Source organism: Lampris incognitus, chromosome 3 (assembly GCF_029633865.1).
Source record: "Lampris incognitus isolate fLamInc1 chromosome 3, fLamInc1.hap2, whole genome shotgun sequence".
In the NCBI taxonomy this organism is placed as follows: Eukaryota; Metazoa; Chordata; class Actinopteri; order Lampriformes; family Lampridae; genus Lampris; species Lampris incognitus.
In genome coordinates this window covers 75,001,893-75,029,432 of record NC_079213.1, presented here as the reverse complement: position 1 = coordinate 75,029,432, position 27,540 = coordinate 75,001,893, and the positions used below count along the sequence as shown (strand labels likewise).

General features: G+C 42.5%; 1 protein-coding gene across 1 annotated transcript in view; it reads left to right on the top strand.

Annotated features, from left to right (window-relative positions):
- hs2st1b (heparan sulfate 2-O-sulfotransferase 1b) overlaps window positions 1–24,705 on the top strand; it is a 34,083-nt gene extending 9,378 nt beyond the window's left edge. Inside the window, exons 2-7 of the mRNA XM_056276571.1 lie at window positions 10,706–10,944; window positions 18,275–18,360; window positions 18,775–18,913; window positions 19,112–19,209; window positions 21,271–21,428; window positions 21,732–24,705. Coding sequence (XP_056132546.1) covers window positions 10,706–10,944; window positions 18,275–18,360; window positions 18,775–18,913; window positions 19,112–19,209; window positions 21,271–21,428; window positions 21,732–21,958 — 947 coding nt within the window. The 3' untranslated portion in view covers window positions 21,959–24,705. The remainder of the gene's footprint in view (window positions 1–10,705; window positions 10,945–18,274; window positions 18,361–18,774; window positions 18,914–19,111; window positions 19,210–21,270; window positions 21,429–21,731) is intronic.
- The last annotated feature ends 2,835 nt before the right edge of the window (window positions 24,706–27,540 follow it).

Sequence of the window (27,540 nt, the reverse complement as noted above, 5' to 3'; positions counted from 1 at the left end):
CAATGTTCTATAATATTGTCTTTGGTATCATTTTAAAGGGGACCTTCTTAGCTTTCATTCAAGCCCTGTTGTGGATATTTCTCACAAATATAGAGGTCACTTGAGCTCTTCAACCCGTCAATAACACACATCTTTCTGCAATTTTCGCCTAAACTATATACTTTCTTTTAGCCCTGTGGCATCTAGGAATATCAGGGACACAAAACACAAAAACTGGAATACTCACAGGACTGTAAAGATTCAGGAAATGTATAATATACCCATACTATTTCATTGTGTGAGGTGATTGTGAGCCTTAAATGAGAACTAGACCAAAGCCAGTTAGGTCACAAACTGGTCTCTATACATTTGTTTAAATACACAATCAAAATACATGATAAAAAGGAATACCATAGTGAGGTAATGAACTATTTTAATATTTTAAACAACATTGACATTTACATAGACTTAGTCAATGATACATGTAATCCCATATCATTAGTGGGTGTATGTAATGGTAATGGGTAGGGTAATGGGTATATGTGAATATGGTTACATTATTGTTATCAAGCTCTGGGTAACCAAGTCCAGAATCAACATCCTGTGCATCAATAGACTACTACCACAGTAATACCATCAGAATCATCACACTGTCATTCATCAAACTGCTCGTTTCTCTCATCATCTGACTCCCCAAGTTCAAAGTCCAGTTCTGGACCATCCTGCTGTTTTTGGTTACTGCAGGTCTGTAACCTGCACATGTCTGTGCATGGAAGTCCATTTGACAGGCACATGCAGCTTGGCATTTTGCATGAATGCACACACTTGCATGTTAGCATTTCCAAGACCACATCTGGTGCAGGTGGGGAGCGCATCCAGTAAATGGCCAGCTTGCCTTCATCGTCTGTCCATCCATACTCAGTAGGGCTTGGCACCACAGGGTTAGCCTGCAGACAGCACTTCCATATTGCTGCCTGATAGTTGGCTCGTTGAACATGCATAAAGAGACAGTCTCTACATGGTGGCAGCTGGCTGGACTCAACCTTTCCCCTTTTGGTGCAGAAGAGCTGGTAACGCAGTTTGTTCACCTCAGCAGTGCTGCTATTAGCAACATACATCCGACAGGTGAACTGCTCAATTTTCTGGAACAGCTCATCACTCACATTCCATGTCTGTCCCAGTTGACTAAAGGTCTCTTGGCAGGAAGTGTGCTTTCTCACTATCTTCAGGGCATTCAGCTTCCCTCGACCAGCGAATGCACTGACAGTGTCGCAGCCTGTGAAGGCATGTAAGCCAATTAGGCTGTCACAGATGCTGTCTCCAAGTGAACTTGCCAGTTTGGTGATGTCGACAAACCGTGTGCGGTTCTGAGTCCCACACTTCTGGTAGATGGGACAGGTGATGTCCTTCTGGAAGCCAAGACAAAGCACCATGACATCAGTGTCCTCAGCTGTGATGATAACCGACTTTGAGCCCGCATTTGCTGCATGCAATGCATGCAGGAGCAGACGGGTGTCAGCTTCTTCATGTGTGGAGTGCAGTTCTGCTGCTTCCTCACACCCATCTTCTGTCAACTTGTAGCAGGTTTCCTCACAGGTCATGTACAACACCTTGCCATGCAGCATAGCTCTGTATCGTAGGAGTTTCCACTCTTCCACCAGAAACTTGATGAGACTGGTCTTGTTGGAGGAACTGCACAGAAATGTTCTCCACTGCTGGACGTGGTGTCCCCCTGCAAGATTCTTGTACTGGAGAGTGATGTCTCCACCCCGGTTCAGTCGTTCAGCATCTTTGATCGAAGTCTGGTGATAGACATCAAAAACAACATCAATCCTCCCACTCTGTGCTCCCTCATGGAGGACCTGGGTCAAGGCTGACTCTGCCACCTGTGCAAAGGTTTTGTTGTTGCCATTCATTTTTTGGACCAGGCTCATCCCATCAATGATGGAAGTAGATGGGATTGGGATGTCTTCTGCAGGAGATACATTCTTTTCAAGCTCTCTGGCAAGTGCAGCCTTGTTTGTTTTTCGTAAGGACCCGTCAGCATTTGCCAGTGCCCATGGTAGTGGGCCCAATGGGTAGGCAAGGACATCCTTCAGATTCACCTTCCTGCTTTCAGCCACCAGGATCATGTAACTGAAAAGGTTTCTATCTGCCTTCAGAACCACATCCTGTGCTTTCTTTCCATGAGCTTGTGTTGTGCTGACATTGGAGAATGTTTTCAGACTTTGCTTGGTCATCTTGTCGTGGAATTTCACAGGTGGTGGGTCTGCATCTAACCTTGTTTGCTGGAATGCTTGGTTGGCCTCTTCTCCTTTCTCAAGAGCTCTCAAGAGATCTATGGTCACATCAGGTGGAGCCATGTTGCCAGTGGAGAGGCTAACCAAATCAATCTCATCAGGGGACATAGGATTGAGCCAGTTATTCTCCATAAGGTCCATGAGAGACTGGACATCTGCTTCATCTCTTTTGATCATTGGACTCTGTAGATCTGGATGAGACCATTTGCACCTGCCTTGACCTGTCAGGTCTCTCAGCTGTCTGAGGTACATGCTTCTATACTCAGCTGTGAGATAATATTTGGTCACAGCTCCTGGCTTCAAGCTGAATCCCTTTGTCCCTCCAGCTGTTTGGGTGTCTTTGTTCACCGTTTCTTCTATAGCTTGGTCAACAGGGATTCGGCCAAAGGGATTGGTGGAGCCCAGTTGGACTGAGAAGCCTCCTTCCATGAATTCTGTGTACACATCTGGGTGTGTGATGGGCAGCTCAGACATCTGGGCGTAGTAGTAGGGGAGGTAGCGTGCATAACTCATCCTGTCATAAGCAAAGCACCATGGGATCATTGCTCGAATGCTAGCCAAGTGTAGCATCCAGTCTCCCTCTCTGGATGCTCGGATGAGCCCCAACAAGATTTCAACCATGTCCAAATAGGACATCCAGAAGTTCGAGAGGCTGCCGTTTCCACCTCTAAGGAACTCACGGTAGACTTCAAATAGATCCATGATGCATGTACAAGAGCTGTTCTCGAGGACCTCCTTCAAAGCATGTTGTGAGACTTCTTTCCCAAGGCTGTCAATGGTCTTCAGTGTCTCATTCAGGTGAACCATGTCATTCCTGTGAGTTTCTTCCAACCAGGACAGGAAACCATTCAAGGTCAGTCGCATGAGAGCCTCATACAGGAGCTTGTGTAGTCGCACTGCCCTGTTGTACTTGCGGCCATCCATAACACCAGCAATTGAGCCTTCTGCAATCATGCCAGACTCAATGCAGAGGTCTTTGAGTCCAGCATCTTGGAAACGCTTTCCTATTATTGCCAGCAGTGTGCAGATGGTGTGGAATACCCCAAGCCTAACGATGATATCATGGAACTTGTCATGGTGTTTCCATGTGATCTCGACAGCCTTCGCATACAGGGCTTGGTCAAAGACACAGACAATCTTCCTCAGGCCTAAGCACTGCATGATGCTCAGTGACTGGTTAAGCACCTCGTTGACAGTAGACATTTGTGTCGCTGGAGCATTGATGGTAGGCAGATAGCCTATATTGTCGGGGATGGTAGGCAGATAGCCTATATTGTCGGGGATGACCGTCATCTCTCCTCGAGTCAGGATGTTGAAGCCTGTCCAGCTGCTGACTGACTGTTCTTCTTGTTGTGACATGCGTGCTAGGACCCAAAGAAGGTTTTTCTCTCTGGCAAGCTTAGTATTGGCTGCAGTATCGGCATCTGACTTTTTGCTTTGTGGTGGCCCTACCCGTTGTCCAGCATTGTAAGTTGGTAACATTGGTGGGGGTCCATCAATGCTTCTCTTCTTTGTTTTGGGAACAGTGGGCATGGGTTGGACAGGAAGTGGGTTGACTGGCTTTGCTTGCACAGCAATCCCATTGACTCTGTGAGATGTTCCCTCACCACTGACAGTTTCTTCAAGACGGTCAATATTGTCCCAGGCTAAAGTTGTGAATATGCCAGGATGGATGTTAGCTGGAAGGGCAATGCCACTCCCTGATGATGAGAGTTTCTGGAGACACAGGGCAGTGTTGATCTCTTCCATCTGTGAATAGGACACACTGTGACCAAGTCGGTTGAGGATGTTTATCAACTCTACATTTCCTGTCAACGATTTGACACTGAATGGCAGAACAATGTGCTTGGAAGGCTTGGTATTTCCACATGTCACTGCATATACTATGTCATGGCCAAATGACTGCAGAAGGCACTGCACTCTCTGGGATGCATGATCAGGATCATTTGAGCCTGTGAGTAGAGAGTACAGGAAGATAATGAGCGACTCTGGAATGGTAGGACATTCTGCTTCTGGTTTGACTTCAGGCGGCCAGGTTTGAGGAACATCTTGACTTTTAATGTCTGCTCTCAATTTGATGGCTGCTTTGGCTATAACATCTTGTGCGCTGACACTTTTCAGGGTCTGCAGCTCCCTTTTGAGAGACTGATTTTCTTTGGCAAGTTCCCTCATGGACAAGTTATCGGGATAGAGGAGGAATTTTCCTTTCTCATCAGGGAATATCTGCAAGGCTCCAGCAAACTCACTCTCCAGGTTTCGCCTTATGTGCTTCTTGGTTGATTCCTTGACTTGGGCAATGCCTTGGGAGTTCATTGAAGCTACCAGTCTAGAAGAGAGATCAGTCATTGTCATCACTTGAGGATTGCCAAAAAGCTCCATCCTGATGAAGAGGAACAGCTCATTGTATGCCTTATTCACAGCAGCTTCATACTGGGCTGCAGCATCATCATCTTCATTGCTGGCAACCTCTCCTTTGGAAACCTCTTCTTTGGTGTAAAGTCTATAGCATGACCTGTGGTAGTGCCCTTCAGCTGCTACAAGGTCTCTACTCACAATGGCAAGGATTCTGCTGTCCCTTTTCTTTGTGGCTGCACTCCTGATCTTTGCATCAGCTCGCAGTTCTCGACACTGCACCAGTACTTCTCTCGTATTCTGTCTCTTGGAATATTTGCTGTTTTTCTGACAAAATATGCACTCTGCATCATAAGTCCTAGATGTACTTGGAGCATGTCGAGCTACTCTCTTAGATTGTTTCTCTTCAGCAGAGACACAACTTTTCTTTTCTTTTGCAAGGAGGCCATCAAGAATTTGCTTCATAGTGAAGATACTGCGACACTTTCTGTGGTAGTAGATTGCTGGAATCTGTCCCTCAGGAATGTCTTTTGCCAGTTTCAAAACTGGTGCATGATTTCGTATCTGAGCTGCCCTGAGCAGAGTTCTCCATGAGTCGACACTTTGTAGTGAAACCAGCTTATCTGTATCATCAGAACAGTGGATAATGCACTCCACCCGTGGGCGCTTTGGTATTGGGTAAAAACTTGCTTGTTCACCAGTGGCCATATTCAGTCAGTTTTCACCTGCCACATACAAACAAATACATGTAACTTAGGTGTATGAACACTACTAAAACAAAGTTTACTTTGCTTCACCAGCGTCATATTACCATTATTTATCTTACATAGCCACAAATAGATACATTACCTAGTTGCTATGCAACAGCTGTATTTTGTCCACATGAGGCCGCTAAAATCAACACAAGATGAAAGTTCCTCATAGCCACTTTAACTAATCATATTAACATATACATTAAAAGAACATGCTAACATTATGGGAAATTAGCTTACAATCTTCTCCAGAGTGAGACAAGAAGATAGATACCAGTTTCCTCTATATGTGTTTAGTAGAAAGCTATCTGGCTGCACGTTAGCCTAGCTTAGCACAATGAATGGAAGTACACAGTACTGGTTATCCTTGGTTGTTGGCCAACTAAGAACTGTCCCAGAGTTTAAGCTAGGCTAATCAGTACCAGGGGTGTTGAAATGCTATATTTGTAAAAATCTGGGCAAATACACAATCGTGAGAGGCACAGAAACAGGTTTCCTGAAAGAAAAATGAAATAGCTGCTCATTTGGAAAGGTTATCATGTATTATTTTACTTCTGTTAGTGTACCAAATAAAATGGCACCAGTGAAGTTGTGTCACCTTGGGTGATATCGATATCTGGTCTGACCCATGGACTAACTGGCTTTGGTCTAGTTAGTTTCTTAGTAATAATGCCGTTCTAATTTAAGGTTCACAATCACCTCACACAATGAAATAGTATGGGTATATTATACATTTCCTGAATCTTTACAGTCCTGTGAGTATTCCAGTTTTTGTGTTTTGTGTCCCTGATATTCCTAGATGCCACAGGGCTAAAAGAAAGTATATAGTTTAGGCGAAAATTGCAGAAAGATGTGTGTTATTGACGGGTTGAAGAGCTCAAGTGACCTCTATATTTGTGAGAAATATCCACAACAGGGCTTGAATGAAAGCTACGAAGGTCCCCTTTAAAATGATACCAAAGACAATATTATAGAACATTGAAAAATGTCCTGACCATGAGGCTAAACCAGGATATGCACCAGCGTCTAAAATGCAATTTACTTTAGCGGGTGGTTAACTTCATGAGCTGATAACTGTGATACAGCTGCCACTCAGGAATGGTTATCATACCAAAATATCATCTACAGACATGGATCCTTTCAAAAATTATAAGTAAGTATTGCCACCTTGAGTGTACCGAAATAGGAAATTTTGGGCTCTGGCCCATGGACTAATATAATACCACACCTCCCTCTCGGCACCCTAATCATGCTTTCTCTAAATCCACAAAGACACAATGTAACTCCTTCTGGCCTTCTCTATACTTCTCAGTCAACATTCTCAAAGCAAACACCACATCTGTGGTGCTCTTTCATGGCATGAAACCATACTGCTGTTCGCTAATCATTACCTCTCCTCTTAACCTAGCCTTCTATTACTCTTTCCCATGTCTTCATGCTGTGGCTGATCAACTTTATACCTCTGTAGTTGCTACAGTTCTGCACATTGCCCTTATTCTTGAAAATCGGTACCAGTATACTTAGTTTAGTTTAGTTTATTGTTTATTTGACAGGGACAACGCACAATTTTACAATTGCACCAGAGTTAGCCGGCAGCTAATTTGCATCTTCAGTCCCTGGGCAGGCAAACAAACAACAATTAATACAGAAGTAAAAACATAACAATACATAAGAAAACTATTGAACAGGCAGACTTCTTCTCCACTCTACTTCTTCTCCACTCCTCAGGGATCCTCTCACTTTCCAAGATTGTGTTAAACAGTCTAGTTAAAAACTCCACTGCCATCTCTCTAAACAGCTCCGTGCCTCCACAGGTATGTCATCAGGACCAACTGCCTTTCCACTCTTCATCGTCTTCATAGCTGCCCTCACTTCCTCCTTACTAATCCACTGCACTTCCTGATTCACTGTCCCCACATCATCAACCATTCAAAGTGTTTGGGGTGAAGTTCTAAATTGGCTGCCTTTGTTGGTTTGTTTGGATCATCACCCCTTATCCTCATCTTTGATTGATTGCTTAGGTATCGAGTAGGTGAAGACAGATTCAGAATTGGTTTCAAAAATGCCTCACAACTGATGTCTACTTAGCCTTCCTCCTGATTGCACCAATGAGTTCACTAATTTTCTTACTTTGGCTGCATGAATGGTCTTGCCCTCACATTGTCTTGATGAGATGTATGGTATTTGGCGATGTCCACATTATCTTTTTATTCATTGTTTGGAGTCCTGTACTACGCATAGCTGAGATAGGGATGGCAGCCTAGTTTTGGTGTTAAATCTCAGGGGTACAGAAAGGATAAGTATAGATGCCTATAGGGGACTATATTAAAAAGAAAATGTAAAACCTGAAAATGAAAATGTAATTCCACAATAGCATAATTTTCCACATATGTGTTATTTTAGTAAAAATGAAAATGAAAATGCAATAATCCTATTTGCATTTCCATTTTCACATACTCGTATGGGCGTTAAATGACCATATGAAAATGGAAAAGTTTGACATTGTGTTGACATTGACTGTGGTGTTTTTGATGTCATCGTGAGGAATGCGGGGAGGTGTGTCAAGGGTGTCTGGCCAGGGGAGCTGGGACTGGATCAGCTGAGAGAGCTTGGTCTGCTTTGTCTAGTGGGCCCGGGGACCACGGACCCTGCCTGGAGCTGCGCCCTTGGCATTTCCGCCTCGGGCGGTCTGACAGGATGCGGAAGCGGGGCGGGCTAAGCTAAGTTCTAGCTCATGCAGACCGGTGGTTCCGACATTCATCCTGGCTGGCGTTCGTTCTCTTGGACAGTGATTTTTTTTTCTTTTTTTAGTTTTGATATACGTGTTAGTTTGGATATATGTGTTCTTGTAGTTTTTGAATGTGTTTTTGGCTTTGTGTTGTACTGCTGTGGGCTGGGGGAAGTGGCAATTCGTTTTATTTCATATACGCAAGTACATGACGTGAAATGACAAAGTGTTCCTGATCCCTAATTTAATTTTAAAAGTCGTACCCTGCTGTACAGTGGACAATATTCAAATGTTAATTCAAATTTTAAAATTAAAATGCACTATAAACAATGTAACTTTATTTGCCATTTATGCAAGGATTATTTCTAACACAAAATTAAAATTTTTGAAAAATATGAAAATGAAAAAAGCATTTGACATTTTATTTTCATTTTCAAAGAGTTAACCTTGCTGTACTGTGGACAATATTCAAACGTTAAATTTGAAGATTAAAATGCAATATACACAATGTAGTCTAATATTCAATTTTTGCACGCATTATTTAAGTCAATTAAAGTTAAAATGCAATTTTCTAACAATTTGAAAATGAAAATGAAAACGGCATTTGAAATTTCCTTTTCAAAGACTGTACCCACAATACAGTAGACAATATTCAAATGCATTAAACAAAACAGGGGAAGCCCCACCCATATACCTGGCAGAGGTTTTCTGCCCCCAAAGCTCCATTAAGCTACCCTCACAAGCCAGAGTAGCTTCACGAGTTGATCACATTGATTTTATGAAGCATTCATCTGTAGTCAATGTTTAGATCCATGTTCAGCTCACTGAGCAGCAGCCTCAGTGCACATGTGTACTCTTTCTTTTAAATGACATTGTCAACGGCTAGTTTCATGTTGAATATGAGAATAAAACCAAGCATTAAGGCTATAACTAAGTGCTAGTTGGAGTTGGATTTTGAAAATGATGTTCCACACTGTTGGGTTGTGACCCGACGCCGGAGAAATGGCTGATGATGACGATATTCCACACTGTATTCAACTAACTTCTGTGGAAGGATATTTAATCACTTAAAAGCAATGTTGTACTGAAGTAAGACTGAACCTCCTTATGCTGGCCCCACACTAGAGGATAATTGGGCTGTTTTTGGGTCTGATTCACCTCCCGACAATCGCCAGGGCGTTCCCAATTCAAGGCTGGTCTGAACCAATTTATCTGCCCAAATGATCATGTCGTGTGAGGGGTTTACAGATATAATCTTAATGTTGCCGACTGGATCGTTGTCTCCCTGATTTCAAATCCTAAATATCAAACATGTTTGATATTTACAACTTGAAATCCTGTAGTATGAAAGGAACAGTGATGGAATATTGAGCAGAAACCCGCAATAGCCAATGAGAGCGAGCTGACTGGGAAGCGTCACCAACTGGATGTTGCGTACCTGTGTAGAACAGAATGTATGAAACGAGTGGCAAGATGATATCGAGCAAATATTTACAGGTAGATTATTCCAATCAGGGCAGCACAGTGGCACAGTGGTTAGCGTGGTCACCTCACAGCAAGACGGTGCTGGGTTCAAGCCCTAGGGTAGTCCAAACTTGGTGGGTCATCCCAGGTCGTCCTCTGTGTGGAGTTTGCATGTTCTCCCCGTGTCTGCGTGGGTGTCCTCCGGGGGCTCCAGTTTCCTCCCACAGTCCAAAGACATGTAAGTCAGGTGAATTGGCCATACTAAATTTTCCCTAGGTATGAATGTGTGCGTGCGTGCGTGCATGTGTGAGTGTGTGTGTGTGTGTGTGTGTGTGTGTGTGTGTGTGTGTGTGTGTGTGTGTGTGTGTGTGTGTGTGTGTGTGTGTGTCGGCCCTGTGATGGCCTGGCGGCCTCTCCAGGGTGTCTCCCCACCTGCTGCCCAATGACTGCTGAAATAGGCTCCAGCATCCCTGTGACCCTGAGACCAGGATAAGTGGTTCAGATAACGGATGGATGGATGGATTGATTATTCCAATCAGAAGGACCTGTATAGACTGATAATTAGAGGAGAAAGGTACTGTTTTAAATCGTGAGGGTAATTGAAATGTATACATTTAAAAATAAATGCAGCCAATATCGCTGTCTTCTTATGATGGGAGAAAGCCAATTAAGAGTTTTACATTGTGATTCAGTTTGATCATGCGAGTTTCTGTTAGATCCCAAGTCCCTGGTATTGCCACTATGAACTCGTATAGTATAAACACCAAGTTTGTGGCCCTGCATCTTGACTGAATCATCTGGTGTGCGTGTTGTTACTATTAAATATTAAAAATCAGTTAAATTTGTCATTATGTCTGTGGTCTCCCACGTTTTTAAAATCAGTTAAGATTTGAAAATCCCCTAGTGTGCACCAGACATTATACTGGACTGTTCAAGCACTGCAGTGTTTATTACATCATCAGGGCCAGATCATAGCTGAGAGTTGCTGACTAGTGAGTAACTTCTGATTATTGCCTTTGTTAGTATTTCTTCAGTATTGTCTTTATGCTTTTCATAATGCTGTGAATTAAGGATTTAAACTCTCAAAAGTTTTCTAGACAATGTTACATGTCATTTGTCTTCCTCACCAGAGCAAACCATCGCAAGGCATGAGGTTGCTGAAGTAGAGCAGCGCCACAGTGAAGATGGTGGCCGGGACTCCCCACCACTGGCTGAAGCAGATGACATGGTCATCATCTACAATAGAGTGCCCAAGACGGCCAGCACCTCCTTCACTAACATTGCCTATGACTTGTGTGGGAAGAATCGATTCCACGTCCTACACATCAATACGACCAAAAACAACCCTGTCATGTCTTTACAGGACCAGGTAAGATTGTGATGCTTTTATAGGGCATAATATATATAGGTAATAGGGCCTGGCTGATATAGGATTTTTAAGACCGCTTTTTCTCAGGGTCTGCCTTTTCCCATGCACGCCTCATATGGCCGGTATGCTCTGGTGCTGTAGCCGTTTGCAGCCTCACTCTCTCATTGCTGTAGAGCATTGACTGGCTCTCCTTCTCTTTCTCTCAATACCACTGTGGTGGTGTGGCTTGCCTGTGTCTGTAGGCTGGTTTCCATTGCAATTTTGCACAAAATGGAAGCAATCTTTTAAGTCAACAAAACACAATTGCGAATGGTCTGTGTTCCCATTGAGTGATGTTATACGATTAAAGCTGGGTTTTCTCCTCTCGCAATACGGCGACGGATCTTCAAGACCTGATAAGTGTTGGCACGGTCACGATCATAGTCATATGTTTTTCTCCTGTTCAAAATTAGTTGAGTTCTGGTCCTGTTTCTTTAAGATGATAGGCCTCTTCAACTGCTTTGTGACCCTGTCTGACAACACTCCAGTCCACCCAGCTGATGTTCCTGCAGCTCCGACACATCTTGATGGGAGCCCTTCTGAGAAAATGGTGCCTGCCGACACTGCAGCTACCCCTCTGGTGGCTAATGGTCTTCAGGTGGCTGTCCATCTACTGTGAAGCCAAAACAACAGTCCTCATCCCAGGTAATGACCTCCTCTTCCCGTCATAAGATCCTGAAAGAGGCCATGATTAGATGCTCTCAAAGTCTTCCTTGCCCCGAGCCAGCAGAAAAATCCATTCTCAGAGCTGATGTCACTGCCTCGTGACAACACTCTTGCTCAGACGCCTCATCCCCAGTCGGCGATTTCAACACAGTGTGGATTGTGTACACCCACAGCTGACATCTCCTCATCCCCTTTTCCCCCCAGCCACATTAACTGTTGGGGATTCCACAATCAGGAACATCCGTTTTCTCAACACAGCCACTCACTGTTTCCTTGGAGCCAGTCCCTGATATCCTGAATAAACAACCAGGGTTGATCCGCTCAGTCCTGTTCTCCACCAATCAAGTGATCGTTCATGTGGGGACAAATGATGCAGCTCGTCAGCAGTCTGAATTAACCAAAAAAGGACCTTTGCAGCTTTTTAAGTACTTGTGGAAAGTCTGTTTTTATCTCAGGTCCTATACCGACGTTGGCCTGTGGAGTGAGGCGTTCCAGCAGAATTCTCAAACTGCAACACATGGGTCATCTCTGCCTGCAGAGCTCACAATATTGGCTTTATTGACAATTTTAATCTGTTTTGGGATTGTCTCTCCTTCAAATCTGACGGCGTCCACCCAAACAGGCTGGGTAGCTGGATGATAGTGGCCAACCTGCAGCATGCCGTACAGTCCTCTGCACGTGACTGACTGTTCACATCCCACGCTTCCCTCCTGGAGCCTCCACTTCCACCTGTGGTGGCACGCGACAATACTGTTCTGCCCGCTGGCTCCCTCTCCTGGCCTCGTCTGTCATTGACCCTCTCGCCGGGAGGTTTCCCCATACAGACTATTATTAGGCACCGTGCCTCTCATCCACACAGTGTATCTAATAGTATAAACAACAGCAACCAAATATCTGGAGCAAATATCTGCAATATGTGTCCTATTTGTTGTACTCCCATTGGTTTTAATTCTGCTTCGACCCCAAACAATTTTGGCCTCATAAAAGTGAGATCTCTGGATAATAAGTCCTTTATCATTAATGATATTATTGTTTCTAATAATCTGGATTTTTTTATGATTACTGAGACATGACTGTCCCCAGGGGACACTGTTCCCCTGATTGAGGCTATGCCCCCTGATTTTGCGTATTTTCATATTCCCATGCCCTATCTATTTTATGTAAGTTAGGTCTTCAATGCCATCCTGATACTTTTGGTAATTTATCTCATTTGAGGTTTTATGCTTTTTAATCACTGGCCCTCCCCCTTTACTCTGGATCTTAATTTATAGACCCCCTAATTCAGGTTACATGTGTCCTGTGATGGCCTGGTGGCCTGTGCAGGGTGTCTCCCTGCCTGCCGCCCAATGACTACTGGGATAGGCTCAAGCATCCCCATGACCCTGAGAGCAGGATAAGCGATTTAGATAATGGATGGAATAATTCAGTTAGTTTTATCTGAGTTTTCTGACCTTCTATCTATTGTCATGCAAATATATGACAGGGTGCTTATTCTTGATGATTTTTAATATTCATTTGTGTTGTCCTTCCCATTCCCTGCCTTCCCATTTTTTGGATCTTATATTAACCTCAGTCAATCTGTTAAAACGGCCACACATCCCAAAGGCCACATCTTAGACCTTGTACTCTCATCTGGTTTCACTCTCGAGTTGTCTTAATCTGGTGGATATGCTTGTATCTGACCATAAAGCTGTCATTTTAAGTCCCACTACAGCTCGCTATTCCTAGTCACTATTCTAAAACATGCTGTCACATTCTCAGTGCTGGCTCTGAAGTTAAATTCTGTGATGCTTTTAATTCATCATCCTTTAATCCCTCTTTATCCCCCCTCAATCCAAATGCACTGTTAAATTCCTTCAATGATCAGTGCCTATCCATCCTCAGCCAAACTGCACCGTTTGAAACTAGGGGAAACAAATCAAATAATTTCCCATGGCTGAACGATCGTACTTGTGCCCTTAGAAGACTCTGTAGTAAATCAGAAGAACAATGGAAGGTCAACAAGTCCGAATTAGCACATAAAACCCTTAAAAACCAAATGTTAACTTATCAGAAGGCAGATAAGGATGCAAAATCAGCGTACTTCTCTGAACTAATATCACAAAGTAACCACAGCCCTAAAGTTCTCTTCGGGGTAATTGATTCTGTTATTAATGGTCCCTCCACTTTTTTTCTTTTTTCTTTTTTAACCTGATGTTGAGTTGTCCAAAAAAGTTCTCACTCATTTTGTAAATAAGGTGGAGAATATCAAGTCCCAAATCCAGCCAGCCTCTTGCATTCATTCCATTCCTCATGTTAATTCTGCCTCTTTTACCTAGTTTCAATAATATGAACTCCTCCTCCTGCATCTTAGACATCATTCCCACTAAGCTGCTCAAGGAGGTATTTTTCAATTGTTTGCCCCATTATTCTGCAAATTCTTAATAATTCTCAGGCCTCTGGTTCTTTTGCAGACAGTTTTAAGCATGCCATTGTTCACCCATTGCTGAAGAAACCGAATTTAGATCCCCCGTCCTTAACTAACTACAGACCGATCTCCAAATTGTCTTTTCTATCTAAGGTTCTGGAGAGAGTAATTTCATCTCAGTTGATTTCTTTTATTAACATTAATAATGTTTTTAACAGTTTCCAATCTGGTTTTAGAGCACTTCATAGTATCGAGACAGCTCTAGTTAATGTCACTAATGACCTACTGCTGACTGCAGACAGAGGTGATGGCTCGATTTTAGTTCTTTTAGACTTAAGTGCTGCCTTCTCACAGTCGATCACAACATCATCTTACATCGCTTAGAGATTTGAGTTGGCTTCAAAGGCTCGGCTGTTAGTTTGTAAAAATGTTACCTCACCAACAGAACTTTTTATGTTGTTTTTGGTAACTTGACTTCCTCAATGGCTCAGCTGAGTTGTGGTGTCCCTCAAGGCTCAGTTCTTGACCCCCTTCTCTTTTCTATATACATGCTGCTCCTTGGCCAGGTCATTCAAAATTACAATGTGCTTTACCATTTTTATGCTTATGACACTCAGTTATACATGCCACTAAAACCCACAGATCCTAGTGCCCCAGCAAATCTCACAACTTGCCTCTCTGACATTAAATCCTGGATGGGCTGAAAATTTTCTCAAATTTAATGATAAGTCTGAAGTCATTCTGTTCGGTCCTGAAAATTCCATTAGCCCTTTTGTTACTAGTTTTGGTGGTTTGTCAGGTAGTCTTAAGCAGGCTGCCAGGAAACTTGAGGTAATAGTCGATACTAACCTCGGTTTTGATAATTAAATCAAACATGTTGTTCAGTTGGCAGCACGGTGGTGCAGTGGTTAGCGCGGTTGCCTCACAGCAAGGAGGTCCTGGGTTCGAGCCCCAGAGTAGTCCAACCTTGGGGGTCGTCCTAGGTTGTCCTCTGTGTGGAGTTTGCATTTTCTCCCCGTGTCTGCGTGGATTTCCTCCGGGGGCTCCGGTTTCCTCCCACAGTCCAAAGTAGGTCAGGTGAATCGGCCATACTAAATTGTCCCTAGGTATGAATGTGTGTGTGTGTGTGTGTGTGTGTGGGGGGGGGGGGGTCGGCCCTGTGTGATGGCCTGGTGGCCTGTCCAGGGTGTCTCCCCGCCTGCTGCCCAGTGACTGCTGGGATAGGCTCCAGCATCCCCGCGACCCTGAGAGCAGGATAAGCGGTTCGGATAATGGAAGGATGTTGTTCAGTCATGCTTTCTCTGGCTCAAGGTGATCTCCAAAATTAGGTCATTTTTATCAATTGCCGATCTGTGAAAATTTGTACATGCTTTTATCTATTTTCGGCTTGACTATTGTAGCACACTTTACTCTGGTATCACCAAGGGCTTCCTCCGCCGTCTGGAGTTGGTACAAAATGCCACTGCTCAGCTCGTTACCGGGACAAAGAGGCATGGCCATATCACTCCTGTGCTTGCCTATCTACACTGGCTCCCTGTTACATTTTGAATTGATTTTTAAATTTTTAAGGCTTTAAATGGTCTTATGGTCTTGCTGCTACATACATTTCTGATTTACTGACCTGGTATACAACCTCTCGACCATTAAGATTCACAGATGGAGCCCTGCTGGTTATTCCTAGGTCTCATTTTGTCACAAAGGGTGATCGGGCTTTTGCTGTTAAAGTCCCCATACTATGGACATTTCTTCCTGTCGAACTAAGACTAACCAAGTCTAACCAAGTCTCTGGCTTCTTTTAAATCTCATCTTAAAACTTTTATTTTTATGAAAGCTGTTACAAATGTTTGGTATTTGTTTTTATTTTTACTCTTACTTATTTGGTTTTACTTATTTTTGCCTTGTCTGGTTTTATTTCTTTGTAAAGCACTTTGTAACATTGTTTTAGAAAAGTGTTATAGTTATTATTATTATTATTGTTGTTGTTGTTGTTATTGTAATTATATCATGACAGCCCCTAATTCCTACACATCTCTTAAAGGGTTTGTATGCAGTCTCACATCTTGACCTATCCAAGACTGTCTGTCTGTCTGCTATTGTGTGTGTGTGTGTGTGTGTGTGTGTGCGTGCGTGCGTGCGTGCGTGCGTGCGTGCGTGCGTGCGTGCGTGCGTGTGTGTGTGCGCGCACATGTGCAATTACGGCTGTACTTGTGAGGTTTGACCTTTGACAGCCCACCTTACTTGTGAAGACAAACTTGGTTTTCGAGGGTGATCCTCACTACTTAAAGGGGCTGTTTTAAAGTTGGGACTTGGGTTCAGGATTAGAAACACATGAAATAACTGGCAAGGAAATCATGGCAAAAAGAACTGCATTTTAGCTGAGACTCAGTTTGTCATTGCCTGCAACTGCAGACTCTGCACATCTTTGTAGAGCCACAGACAATATGCATGTCAGTGGCATGCAGTGCTGACCTGTTAAACCCCTTGCATTTGTATTACTGTTACTGCTGCTTATGACATATGCCCTGTAGCTATCCAAGTGTTATTTTTGGCTGCTTGTGCCGAGGTAATATCCTGTCTGCCATTTCACAACGCCCTACCCCTCCATTTTACAGTCTTTCTCCTTTCCAAAGTTTACACCAGTTGGAGGCAAAGGAAGAGAACTACACTGCTAGAAAGTTAAAAGTTGAACTCAATTGAACACATGAAAATTCAATTGTACATTGAAGTGGTCTTTTAAAACACAGGGTTCCCACGGGTCATGGAATTTCTGAAATATCATGGAATTTTTAAAAGTCTATTCCAGACATGGAAAGTCAAGGGATTTGATCATTTTTTGGACCAAGTCATAGAATATCAGCAAATCTAGTTCGTAGCGTGTATAAATTTTAGTTGCCATTTATCAAAATGCAATATTTTCAATGCAGTATTTCTCTGCATTGGGTTATTTTACACATTTCTCATATTGTGTGAGTGATTATGGTTACTTGATTTTTTTTCAGCGCCCATTATAAGGGTGTGTAGGCCTACTTGTATGTGATCATAATTGTGCACTGTTTAAACAGTGAAAACTTTTTTGTACTAAAAATGCCTGAACTTGTGAATAAAGCTCACAAATTGATGGGTTTAAAATACTGTGGCTGTTTTTTGTTTGCTCAGCACAAAGGCAGCCTGTTTTTCCATTCATTATAGGTCATGGAAGTTCAGCTTTTTATTCAGTGAAAGTCAGGGAAAAGTCAAGGAATTTGACATTTGACTTAAAGTGGGAACCCTGGGGCATCCAGGTAGCGTAGTGGTCTATTCTGTTACCTACCACCACAGGGATCACCGGTTCAAATCCTCGTGTTACCTTCGGCTTGGTCGGGTGTCCCTACAGACACAATTGGCCGTGTCTGCGGGTGGGAAGCCAGATTTGGGTATGTGTCCTGGTTGCTGCACTAGCGCCTCCTCTGGTCGGTCGGGGTGCCTGTTCGGATGGGGGGAGGGAACTGGGGGGAATAGCGTGATCCTCCCACGCGCTACATCCCCCTGGTGAAACGCCTCCCTGTCAGGTGAAAAGAAACGGCTGGTGACTCTACATGTGTCAGAGGAGACGTGGTAGTCTGCAGCCCTCTTCGGATCGGCAGAGGGGGTGGAGCAGCAACTGGGACAACTCGGAAGAGTGGGGTAATTGGCCAGACACAATCGGGGAGAAAAGGGGGGGGGACCCTAAAAACATATACAGTGGCAATAGCACTAGTGCTTTGGGTGATAGTTATTTTAATATTATTTTAGGTTTATACTCTTGATATGAAATGTCAACTTTGTTCACCCATTGATACAGCTAAGCTGTTGATGTTTTTACCTTTTGAGAAAATCTGAAAAGCAATACAGTCTTTCTGCATATCATTGCTTACCAATCGGGTCTTAGTAATAGGTATTCTGATGTAGGCCTACTGTATTTTGATTCATTGAAAAAGAAAATGTATAAATCATTCCATAAATTTGCAAGAACTGACCATAATGGCCATTTTTCTAAGACTTGCATAGAAACAAATAAGCCTTCACATTGACCATAAGCAGCAGTTTCTCTGATAGAGTTTTCTTATGTTTATCCCTCAAATAGAAACAAATAATTTTCCAGTAAACGAACAATCATTTTTACCTTTCTGTCCCAATTTCTACCATTAAAGGGCAATTGTTTTACTGTGGCAATCTAATTAGTTTTCATATTGGCCTCAGGTGCGGTTTGTCAGGAACGTCACCTCCTGGAGAGAGATGAAGCCTGGCTTCTACCACGGCCATGTAGCTTATCTGGACTTCTCAAAGTAAGATCTCTTCATTTTGTTGAAACATTATTAATATCCAGATTAGTAATAAACAGCCAAGCCAATAAAAAGAGGTCTTGTATTGATTACTAAAATGTTCTTTATCCTTAATTAGTATTGTTTGCCTTATCAATACTGACATTATCATTTCATATCATTTAGTAACTGTAGACTTGTGGTTTGCTGTCGGGCAGTTAGGCCAGCTCATCCCATAACATCCTAGTTCATCCCATAGTGTGACACAACACTTTTTAACTACAGCTAAAATCTGTGGGCATGTTTCTGCATTGTGGGATGGGTTCATGTTTTCAGTCCAAAAGGTTCTACTCTATATACACTTGGTCCCTTCAGTAGAAAGTAAAAAAAGTATAAACTCAATATCAATTTACAATTCTTCTAATTACTGCTCTTTAGGTATGGGGTGAAAGGCAAGCCAATGTATATAAATGTGGTCCGGGACCCTATAGAGCGTCTAGTGTCATACTACTACTTCCTGCGTTTTGGAGACGACTACAGACCTGGCTTGCGACGACGGAAACAGGGGGACAAAAAGGTCTTAACTTGGTGCTTTTCCAAAATATTGAGTTTGCTTCGATGTGTGCTTGTTAACTTATTTTATTTATATTTGTTTTCCTTCCTGTCATACTAATTTCTGTCCACATATTTGGTAATTTAGTGCTTACCTTGAAGAATATGTAATCTTTTTAAAAGTATTCCGTTATTTATTTATTTATTGTTTCCCGCATCTAAGACCTTTGATGAATGTGTATCGTCGGGGGGTTCTGATTGTGCTCCTGAGAAGCTCTGGCTTCAGATTCCCTTCTTCTGCGGCCACCATTCAGAGTGCTGGTGAGTGCCCTGCACCCTCTATGTTTTCAGAGAACAATCACTTTGAGTTAATGCATGCCTCATATGGAACTGCAATTAACCTACTTAAAATTAAATGTATTTAAGCATTTGGTAAAAGTACTTGCTTATGCGGCATTGTCATCTGTTAGTCGTGGCAGTCTTTACCCCTACTTTGACATTACAGGTTGATTTTTTTTTTAAATTGAAACTGCAACACTGAAGAGGAGTTGACAATTTGGATAATAACAAAACATACACCTTCTTGATGGTGTATGACGGTCCATTGGCCTTTGATAGTATTCTACAGCATACTGGATTTGTCCTTGTACAACACATAAAATCAGCCAGTAAAGAAATGTTGGCAAACTGAGCCAATCTGCAAGGAAAATTGGGGTGATGATCAACAACATGCTCTCATTTTCTGACCACATTGCGGCTGTTTCCCGTTCCTGCTGTTTTGCTCTATAGAAGATCCAAACGATCCAGCCACACTTATCAGAGCACGCTGCGCTGCTTCTGGCTCAGGCCCTAGTCAACTCTTATCATGTAGAGTATTGCAATGCATGTCTTGCTGCTGTCCCAGCCTGTGCAATCCACCTGCTGAAATGAATCAAGAATGATGCTACATATTTGGTTTTCAACCTGTCAAGATTGGTTTCTGGTTTTGGTCCACATAAAGTTCACAACTTTGCACTTAGACATGACATACGCACTCAGCTATGATATGACTGCTATTCAGTGGTCCAAGATGCTTGTTGATACAATTATATCAACTACTTACTGACTGTGTCTTTGGATCAAAACATCTGCTAAATGAGAAAATGTAAATGTAGTTTAACAAGATCATGCCAAATTATTTGTAACCTTACTACTTGTCTTAGCAACAAGAGGCTAGTGGAGCTACTGATTTTCTTGGTTGAAATAACTTGTTCAACAATTAAGATAGCAAATTCTGCCCGTTGTCACAGGCCAAGGAAAGAAATTACCCATCTAGCTTTAATCTGTCTGCTTAGAAACGGAATTTTACCAAACAGTGACTCACCAAACAGTGATTCTAATCTAATAGAATTATAAGACTAATAGAAATCTGTATAACTACCCCCATCTGCTGCGTAACTCCCATTGTAGAGATTGAAATTGGGACCAGAAGTGGAAAAACTACAGAAAAATATCTTCTCATAAGTTACATTTTAGTTACAATACAATCTAGTTACAATACAATACAAGTTACAATACATTCTCATAAGTTCTCATAAGTCCTTTTGCTTTACCTTGTGAAGCAATTCATTCTGGCAACAATGAAAGACATCCTTTTAATCAAAAAGATCGAATTTCTTTGGTGAAAATCACATGCTTTGAAAAAATATATAAACGTTTATACTTTTGTAAAAATACTCAAGGGTCTGCAGTGGTGTAGCGGTCTAAGCATCGGCTTTGTATCGATGCAGTTGCCCACTGGGGACTGGGGTTTGCGCCTCAGTCTTGTCAGATCCAACTATGGCCGGACTCGATGAAGCAGTAGTAATTGGCAACGCTGTCTTCGGGAGGGGCGCAGAGTCGGGTTGTGTTCGTCACATGAATGCGTCTCTGTGTGTGTCGGAAAAAGCAGTGGTTTGGCCTGGAGTCGCCTTGTCACGAAAGTGGCGAGGCGTCTCCTTCGAGACTGCCAGCCGGAGAGATGCAGTTGGCGAACGCATGCAGTACGAGGGTGGGTGTTTGAACTAAAAAATAGGGATCGATTGGCCACTAAATTGGGAGAAAAAGGGAAAAATCAGAAATAAATTTAAAATAAAAATACTTAAATGCTAACATGTTAATCAAACCATATTGTAAAATTTCTTTGACCTATGTTTACTGCAAAGTTCTTAAGGTGTAGTGTGTGAAATATATATTTTTCTCTTCTGAATAAGAATAAGGTCAAATATTGCAAAAAATGGCATTCTAGAATGCTAAATGAAGGTTGTGCTAGTTTACCTTATTTTTTGTTTTGAAAGTTTTTAATTTGTGCCAGTGAATTTTTGATTTGCACACAAAGTGAACAAGTGTTGCTCATTGTTATAGGAACACAGGCAGTCGATGGGCCTTGGAGCAGGCCAAGTATAACCTGGTGAATGAATACCTGTTGGTTGGCATAACTGAGGAGCTTGAGGACTTCATCATGATCCTTGAGGCAGCACTTCCACGATTCTTCAAAGGTGCCACAGAGCTCTACAGAACAGGTACTGACCTAGGCTGATTCCTCTTACAGCTCGAACTGCAGCTATGCTAGTCTGGAATGCTTGTAAAATACTAATTTCTGAGATGTCCTTCATTCAGCTTTGTTGGTAGAGTCAAAGAAGGTAGCATAGCAATTAAACCATTATGTAATTGAGACCTTGCTTGTCTTGCCCTCATGCCATTCTCAATCCTGCTAATCCTTGATACAACCCGATTGGCGAGAACCCACTTCAGTTCCTCCACTGCCAATTTGCTGCAACTCTTGGTTGCTCAGATTGATGGACTCGTTCCCCTGTCTTTTCTAGGAAAGAGGTCCCACCTGCGAAAAACAACCGAAAAGAAGCCCCCTACCAAAGAGACCATAGCCAAGCTGCAGCAGTCAGAGATCTGGAAAATCGAAAATGAGTTTTACGAGTTTGCTCTTGAACAGTTTCAGTTTGCACGTGCACATGCTGTTAGGGAAAAAGATGGAGAACTCTACATCCTTTCACAGAGCTTCTTCTATGAAAAAATCTATCCCAAAGTGAACTAAGGCATAGTCAGAGGAAACAACAAGGTGGCCAAAGCCACAGGAAGCTTATGAGGTCTTCATTTAAAGTTATATACACTGGGAAGAAGACGGGCACATGGGAATCAACGTATGTCAAGTGATGTTAATTCTACAAAGAGCTTTGCTTGAATCACTGCATGGAGGAAAGTTTTGCTGGGGCTCAAAAATTCAGCGACTCTTGTGTGATGCAGCAAAGCCCTAACCAAGACTCAACGATGGCCTTCACTCAAAATTTGCACTCTGGCCGTTTGGCTTTCACACTAAATAGCTTATTACAATGGCATGATGATGCATTTTAAATGCATAAAATGACATGATTGGAATATTATTATTTTTTTCAAAAATTGTCTAAAATTCTGTGATATTATTACTGGTCCAGCAGACGTGACAGCTTTCCTTTTTGTAAAGAAACCGTCAAGCTACAATAAGCAGTGCAATATTAGAGCACATTTTAAATACTTGGAAAAACAACATACTAGAAGCATTTGATTCACCCTGTTACAAGTCATGTCTTTGCTTTTATGGTGGACTCTCAACTTGAATGAACTTAAACCTGTTGAAATAATTTTAAACCATACTTTTTTTTTTTACCTAATTCATTCCCCCAGCAAGTTTTATAAGGGCATATTGTCTGCTGGATTAGGAAGTGTAAGATAGCCGTGGTATATTATTTTGTTTTCTTTATTTTATTTGGGGTGTATCAGTAATTGTTTACAAACTACAGAAAGGATGATTGAAAAGAAAAAACAAAAACAAATCAGCATGTGTGCATACCATGCATCCCTGTCCTTGGACCAAATTATGAAGAAAATATACTCAAACCTTGCATCCTTTGGTGCGTGACCTTAACAATAATATGTCTATAATAATAAGTTTTGTATCCAGCACAGGTGTTCTCAATTTTTAGAAAAAATATTACATTGTGTCAGTATTTTATCATACACACAGGCATACGTTCATCAGTGTCTTCGATATAGCTGACAATAACTTCTTCTCTTTTTTTTCTCCATTTTGTATTCTATGAAACAAACATGGCAGCAGCATTGAGTCAGAGAAATGAGAATCGAATTGAATGTCTGAAAACAGGGTTTACAAGTATAACATTTACATAGTTGTGACTTTGTTCTGTGTTTGGTCACAGGGTCATGTTCAGCAGGGTGGTGGTATGAGAATTGACAGTGCCTTCACTGCAACGTGCACGGATGAGCCAAAACATTATGACCGCCTGCCTAATATGCTGTTGGTCTTCTCCTGTCGAGGCATGGACTCTACAAGAGCCCTGAAGGTTTCCTGTGGTATCTTGCACCAAACATTAGCAGCAAATCCTTCAAGTCCTATAATTTGCGAGGTGGACCCGCCATGGATTGGACTTGTCGGTCCAGCACATACCACAGATGTTCAATTGGATTTAGATCTGGAAAATTTGGAGGCCAGAGCAACATCTTGAACACTTCATCATATTCCTCAAACCATTTCCGAACAATGTGTGCAGTCTGGCAGGGCACATTATCCTACTGAAAGAGGCCACTGCCATCAGGAAATACCATTGCCATAAAGGGATGTACCTGGTCTGCAATGATGTTTAGGTAGGTGGCACAAGTCAAATTGACGTCCACATGAATGGCTTGACCCAGGGTTTCCCAGCAGAACATTGCCCAGAGCATCACACTCCCTCCACCAGCTTGTCTTCCCACAGTGTGTCCTGGTACCATCACTTCCCCAGGTAAACGGCACACAAATACATGGCCATGTACATGATCTAAAAGAAAACGGGACTCATCAGACCAGACGGCCTTCTTCCACTGCTCTAAGGTCCAGTTCCTATGCTTGCATGCCCATTGTAGATGCTTGTGGCGGTGTACAGGGGTCATCATGGACACTCTGACCAGTCTGTGGCAACACAGCCCCATTTGCAACAGGGTGTAATGCGCTGTGTGTTATGACACATTCCTCCCATAACTATCATTAAAATGTTCTGTGACTTGTGCCACAGTAGACCTTCTGTCAGTTCGGGCCAGACGGGATAGCCTAGTGGTTTGTCCCTCCTCGGACCGCTGTCAGTAGGTACTCACCAGTGCTGACCGAGAGCATCCCGCAAGCCTTGTCATTTCAGAGATGCTCTGACCCAGTTGTCTGGCCATAACAATTTGGCCCTTGTCAAAGTTGCTCGGGTCTTTCCTCCTACCCATTTCTCCGTGTCTCCAACACGTTGACTACGAGAACTGATTGTTCGGTTACCATCTAATCTACACAAACCTTGACATGTGCCGTTGTTTAGAGATGATCAGCGCTGTTCGGTTCACCTGTGACTGGTCATAATGTTTTGGCTCATTGGTGTATAGTGAACGCAGTATTTTTTATTGGATTTTTTTAATCAATATGTAGATAATCCCAACCCATGGCAGCATTTTCATTTTTTTAGTTATGTATTACGTTTACATGCCAGTTCAATTTTTAATGAAATTTTCCTTCACTCCAACAACCAACCTAAACAAATGCTTATCTGCAAGTGACCTGCCTGATTTTCTTCCATTGTAACCACTACCAGCATTATCCAGTGTTTAATACTGTATGTCACCTAACCAACATGCATGGTTGCCAGATGAATCAAGTGATGTAAAATAATTTCATCTTAATACAGATTGTTCTGATACTTGAATTGGCATAAGTGGGGTCTGTTCATTTTGCTGATTTTTTAAAAAAAAATTTTTAATTTGTTCATTTGTCTGTAGAGGGAGTTGTTGCATCATTAAAAAATGCTACGACTTTAGAAGCATGGACATTGCAATTACAAGGTGCTTTTTTCCCTGCCCATGTTTGGCCTTACTTCCGCTCATTAAAACAGTCAGCTCTTTAGTTATGCAAAATTTAGAAAATCTTTTACAAATGGTTTTTATAAATCATACTTTTGTAAATAGCGCCCACATACACGAAGCAAAGACTGGCATGCCCCAAACCAAATGAGGATTTTCCATTGTCTTTGTGTGGGGTAGAAATCAATTATTGGAGCGATTGGTTGAAAAAACCTTTTGAGCTCATACAGTAATTTACCTCTGCCCTAGAAGTGACTCTAGAATCCACCCCGCTTTTGACTCCATAATTACAGAATAATTGCCTCGCTATATCTTAGTCAACAGGGAGTGCTTAACCAGTGAAACCGTGAAATAACAGATTGGGATGGGATGATCTGCTGAGGACAGCATTATTACCAGCTCCTGTCTGCTCTCTGATGGGTGAGTAGACAGGAAGGAGGGAGGGTGTCAGTAGGGATGAGCCGCGCACGCTCCACCAGTCCACAGCCTGTTCCTGTGTCTACATGGCGACAGCACAAAGGCCCCAACCCATCTGACGCACTGTGGGCTGTGGCCGTGGACACAAGAGGACCCTGCCGGTCTAGAAAAAAATAGAACTCAATTAACAGTTTTGCTGGAGGCATATTGGAACATTGTTTCATTAACGCGATGAATACAGTCTGATAATTACTTCTTCTCAATTAAAAGAGCCTACACTCTTTATTGATTGTGGCTGATGAGCTTGAAGGTTAATTAGGAGCAGGATATTTCAGAAGTATATCCTGCTGTGTTATTTGTCGTTTTGTAACTTCGCAGTCATGTTGGCTTTGTACCGTTTTTTTGTTTTTTTTAATTCTCTGTCCATTTCTTACTACAATAGTGGTAAATGGAAATGATAAATCCGTTTCATTTATAGCACAAAATGGTTGAAATACTTTTTAGTTTTATTCCTATGCCTTGCTTATTTCATAATCAGAAATTCTAAGCGGTGTCTGAATTGTCATTTCTGTGAGATACTGTATTGTCAAGACGTAGTTTGGACGTGTCACTTTCTCCATAGTCCACTAGAGGGAGCGTTGGCCCTACTGAAAGTTGATGTGTGGGGGGGGGGGGGGGACTTGGACTTGGTGAAAACTGCTCACCATGCCCTATTAATGCACCTGTACAAAGCTAAATGGAGCAAACTAATAGTGCATTACCATTAAGAATACAGATTACACCATTAGGCGCGGTTTGCTCTCAGGCCTTGTGGGGACTATAAATAGTTTAACTTGGTATTGGATAATTTGTGCTGCACTCGCGTAATGACACCACTCAAATTAATTCAAGATGTGTAAACGGGGTAACCATAATTCTGTTTGTTGTGTAAGAGGGCATTTTGGGCTTTTGTCTAATGATATGTCTATTACTGCATCCCCACATGCTCAAGATGGATAGGCCAGTCAGGCAGCAGCACCAACATGTGCAAAGCTGTTCTGTCATAGCACACACACACACACACACACACAACATGTGATCCGCATATTGCTATATTTGCTCACGAAATAATGACCTGGTTTTGTCAATGAAAATTGGCTGGGCAACCAGCAATGGCCCTCTGGACTCTTTTTGGACCCCTTTCCAGTGGACCAAGAGAGACCCAGCACAGTTTTTTTGAAGCTAGCTGACCTCTGAGTGATTTCACTATTGCTCCATAAAACAAACAGAGCAGAGCAGAGGCAGCTTGACTCCCCCTTGCTGGGACTGTGGACAGGACCTTAAAGCGGTTGGCCAAAGGGGACTTTTATGTGTACTACTTTCACCGTGTTTTATGTAAATGCACTGCTCTGGAATGGAAGGTAAAATGAAGCCAGCATGTCAGAGGCGTTGAGCCAAGAAAAACTCAAGTGTTCCTGACATTCTTACTATAGTTAAGCCTGGCAGAGATGATAGATTGCAAATGATGTGGCGGCGGCGGGGGGGGGGGGGCGTGAAAGCCATCGACATCAGAGAGCATTGCCAGAGTAATTCATTAATGGTCCCTTGCCTACTCAAATTTGACGAATGAAGAGGCATAGCTACAAAATACTAATTGCTCGATGCAAAAAAAAAAAACAACCCAAAAAACCCCTTACTGCAGAGCAGTAATCCACGCATACAGACTGATAATTGCTAGTCCAGGTGCCAAGCGGAGGACAACAATGGTACCCTGCCTTTTGCTAAACTCTGAGAAATGAAATTGGACATAGACGGGTGAGATGGAGTGGGAAGAAATTAGAGAGATTTAATCAGGGTCATATTCATCATACAAATGTACAGTAAATGACTCAAAACATAATAGACACTTCAACCCTATGAGCACAACGGGAAGGTTGACCCCGAACAGGAAGCTCTGTGATACTCTTAATTAGATTGCTGTATTGTAGTTTGACCTTGGTGGAAGACACTCAACACTACTCTCTCTCTCTGTCTCTCTCTCTCTGTCTCTCTCTCTTTCTTTCTTTCTCTTGCTCTTGGTTCTGCTGGCAGCCTGAGTGCACATAGTTGGAGCACGGGCATTTTCTCCTGGAGGGTAGGAGAGAAATGCAATCAGCAATTCAATCGTGGCCATTGTGTAGCAGTGCTGATGAGCTTTGCAGAGTAGATAATGGATTAAATTATTTATTCCCCCCCCCTCCTCCTCAGCGCTCATTGTTGCCTCCTCTTTGTGCTGCTACAGGGGTACACAGACGTAGGTTGAAGGCCTAGATCACTCGCTGCCTTTCATAGATCTAATTTTTCTAATTAGCGCTT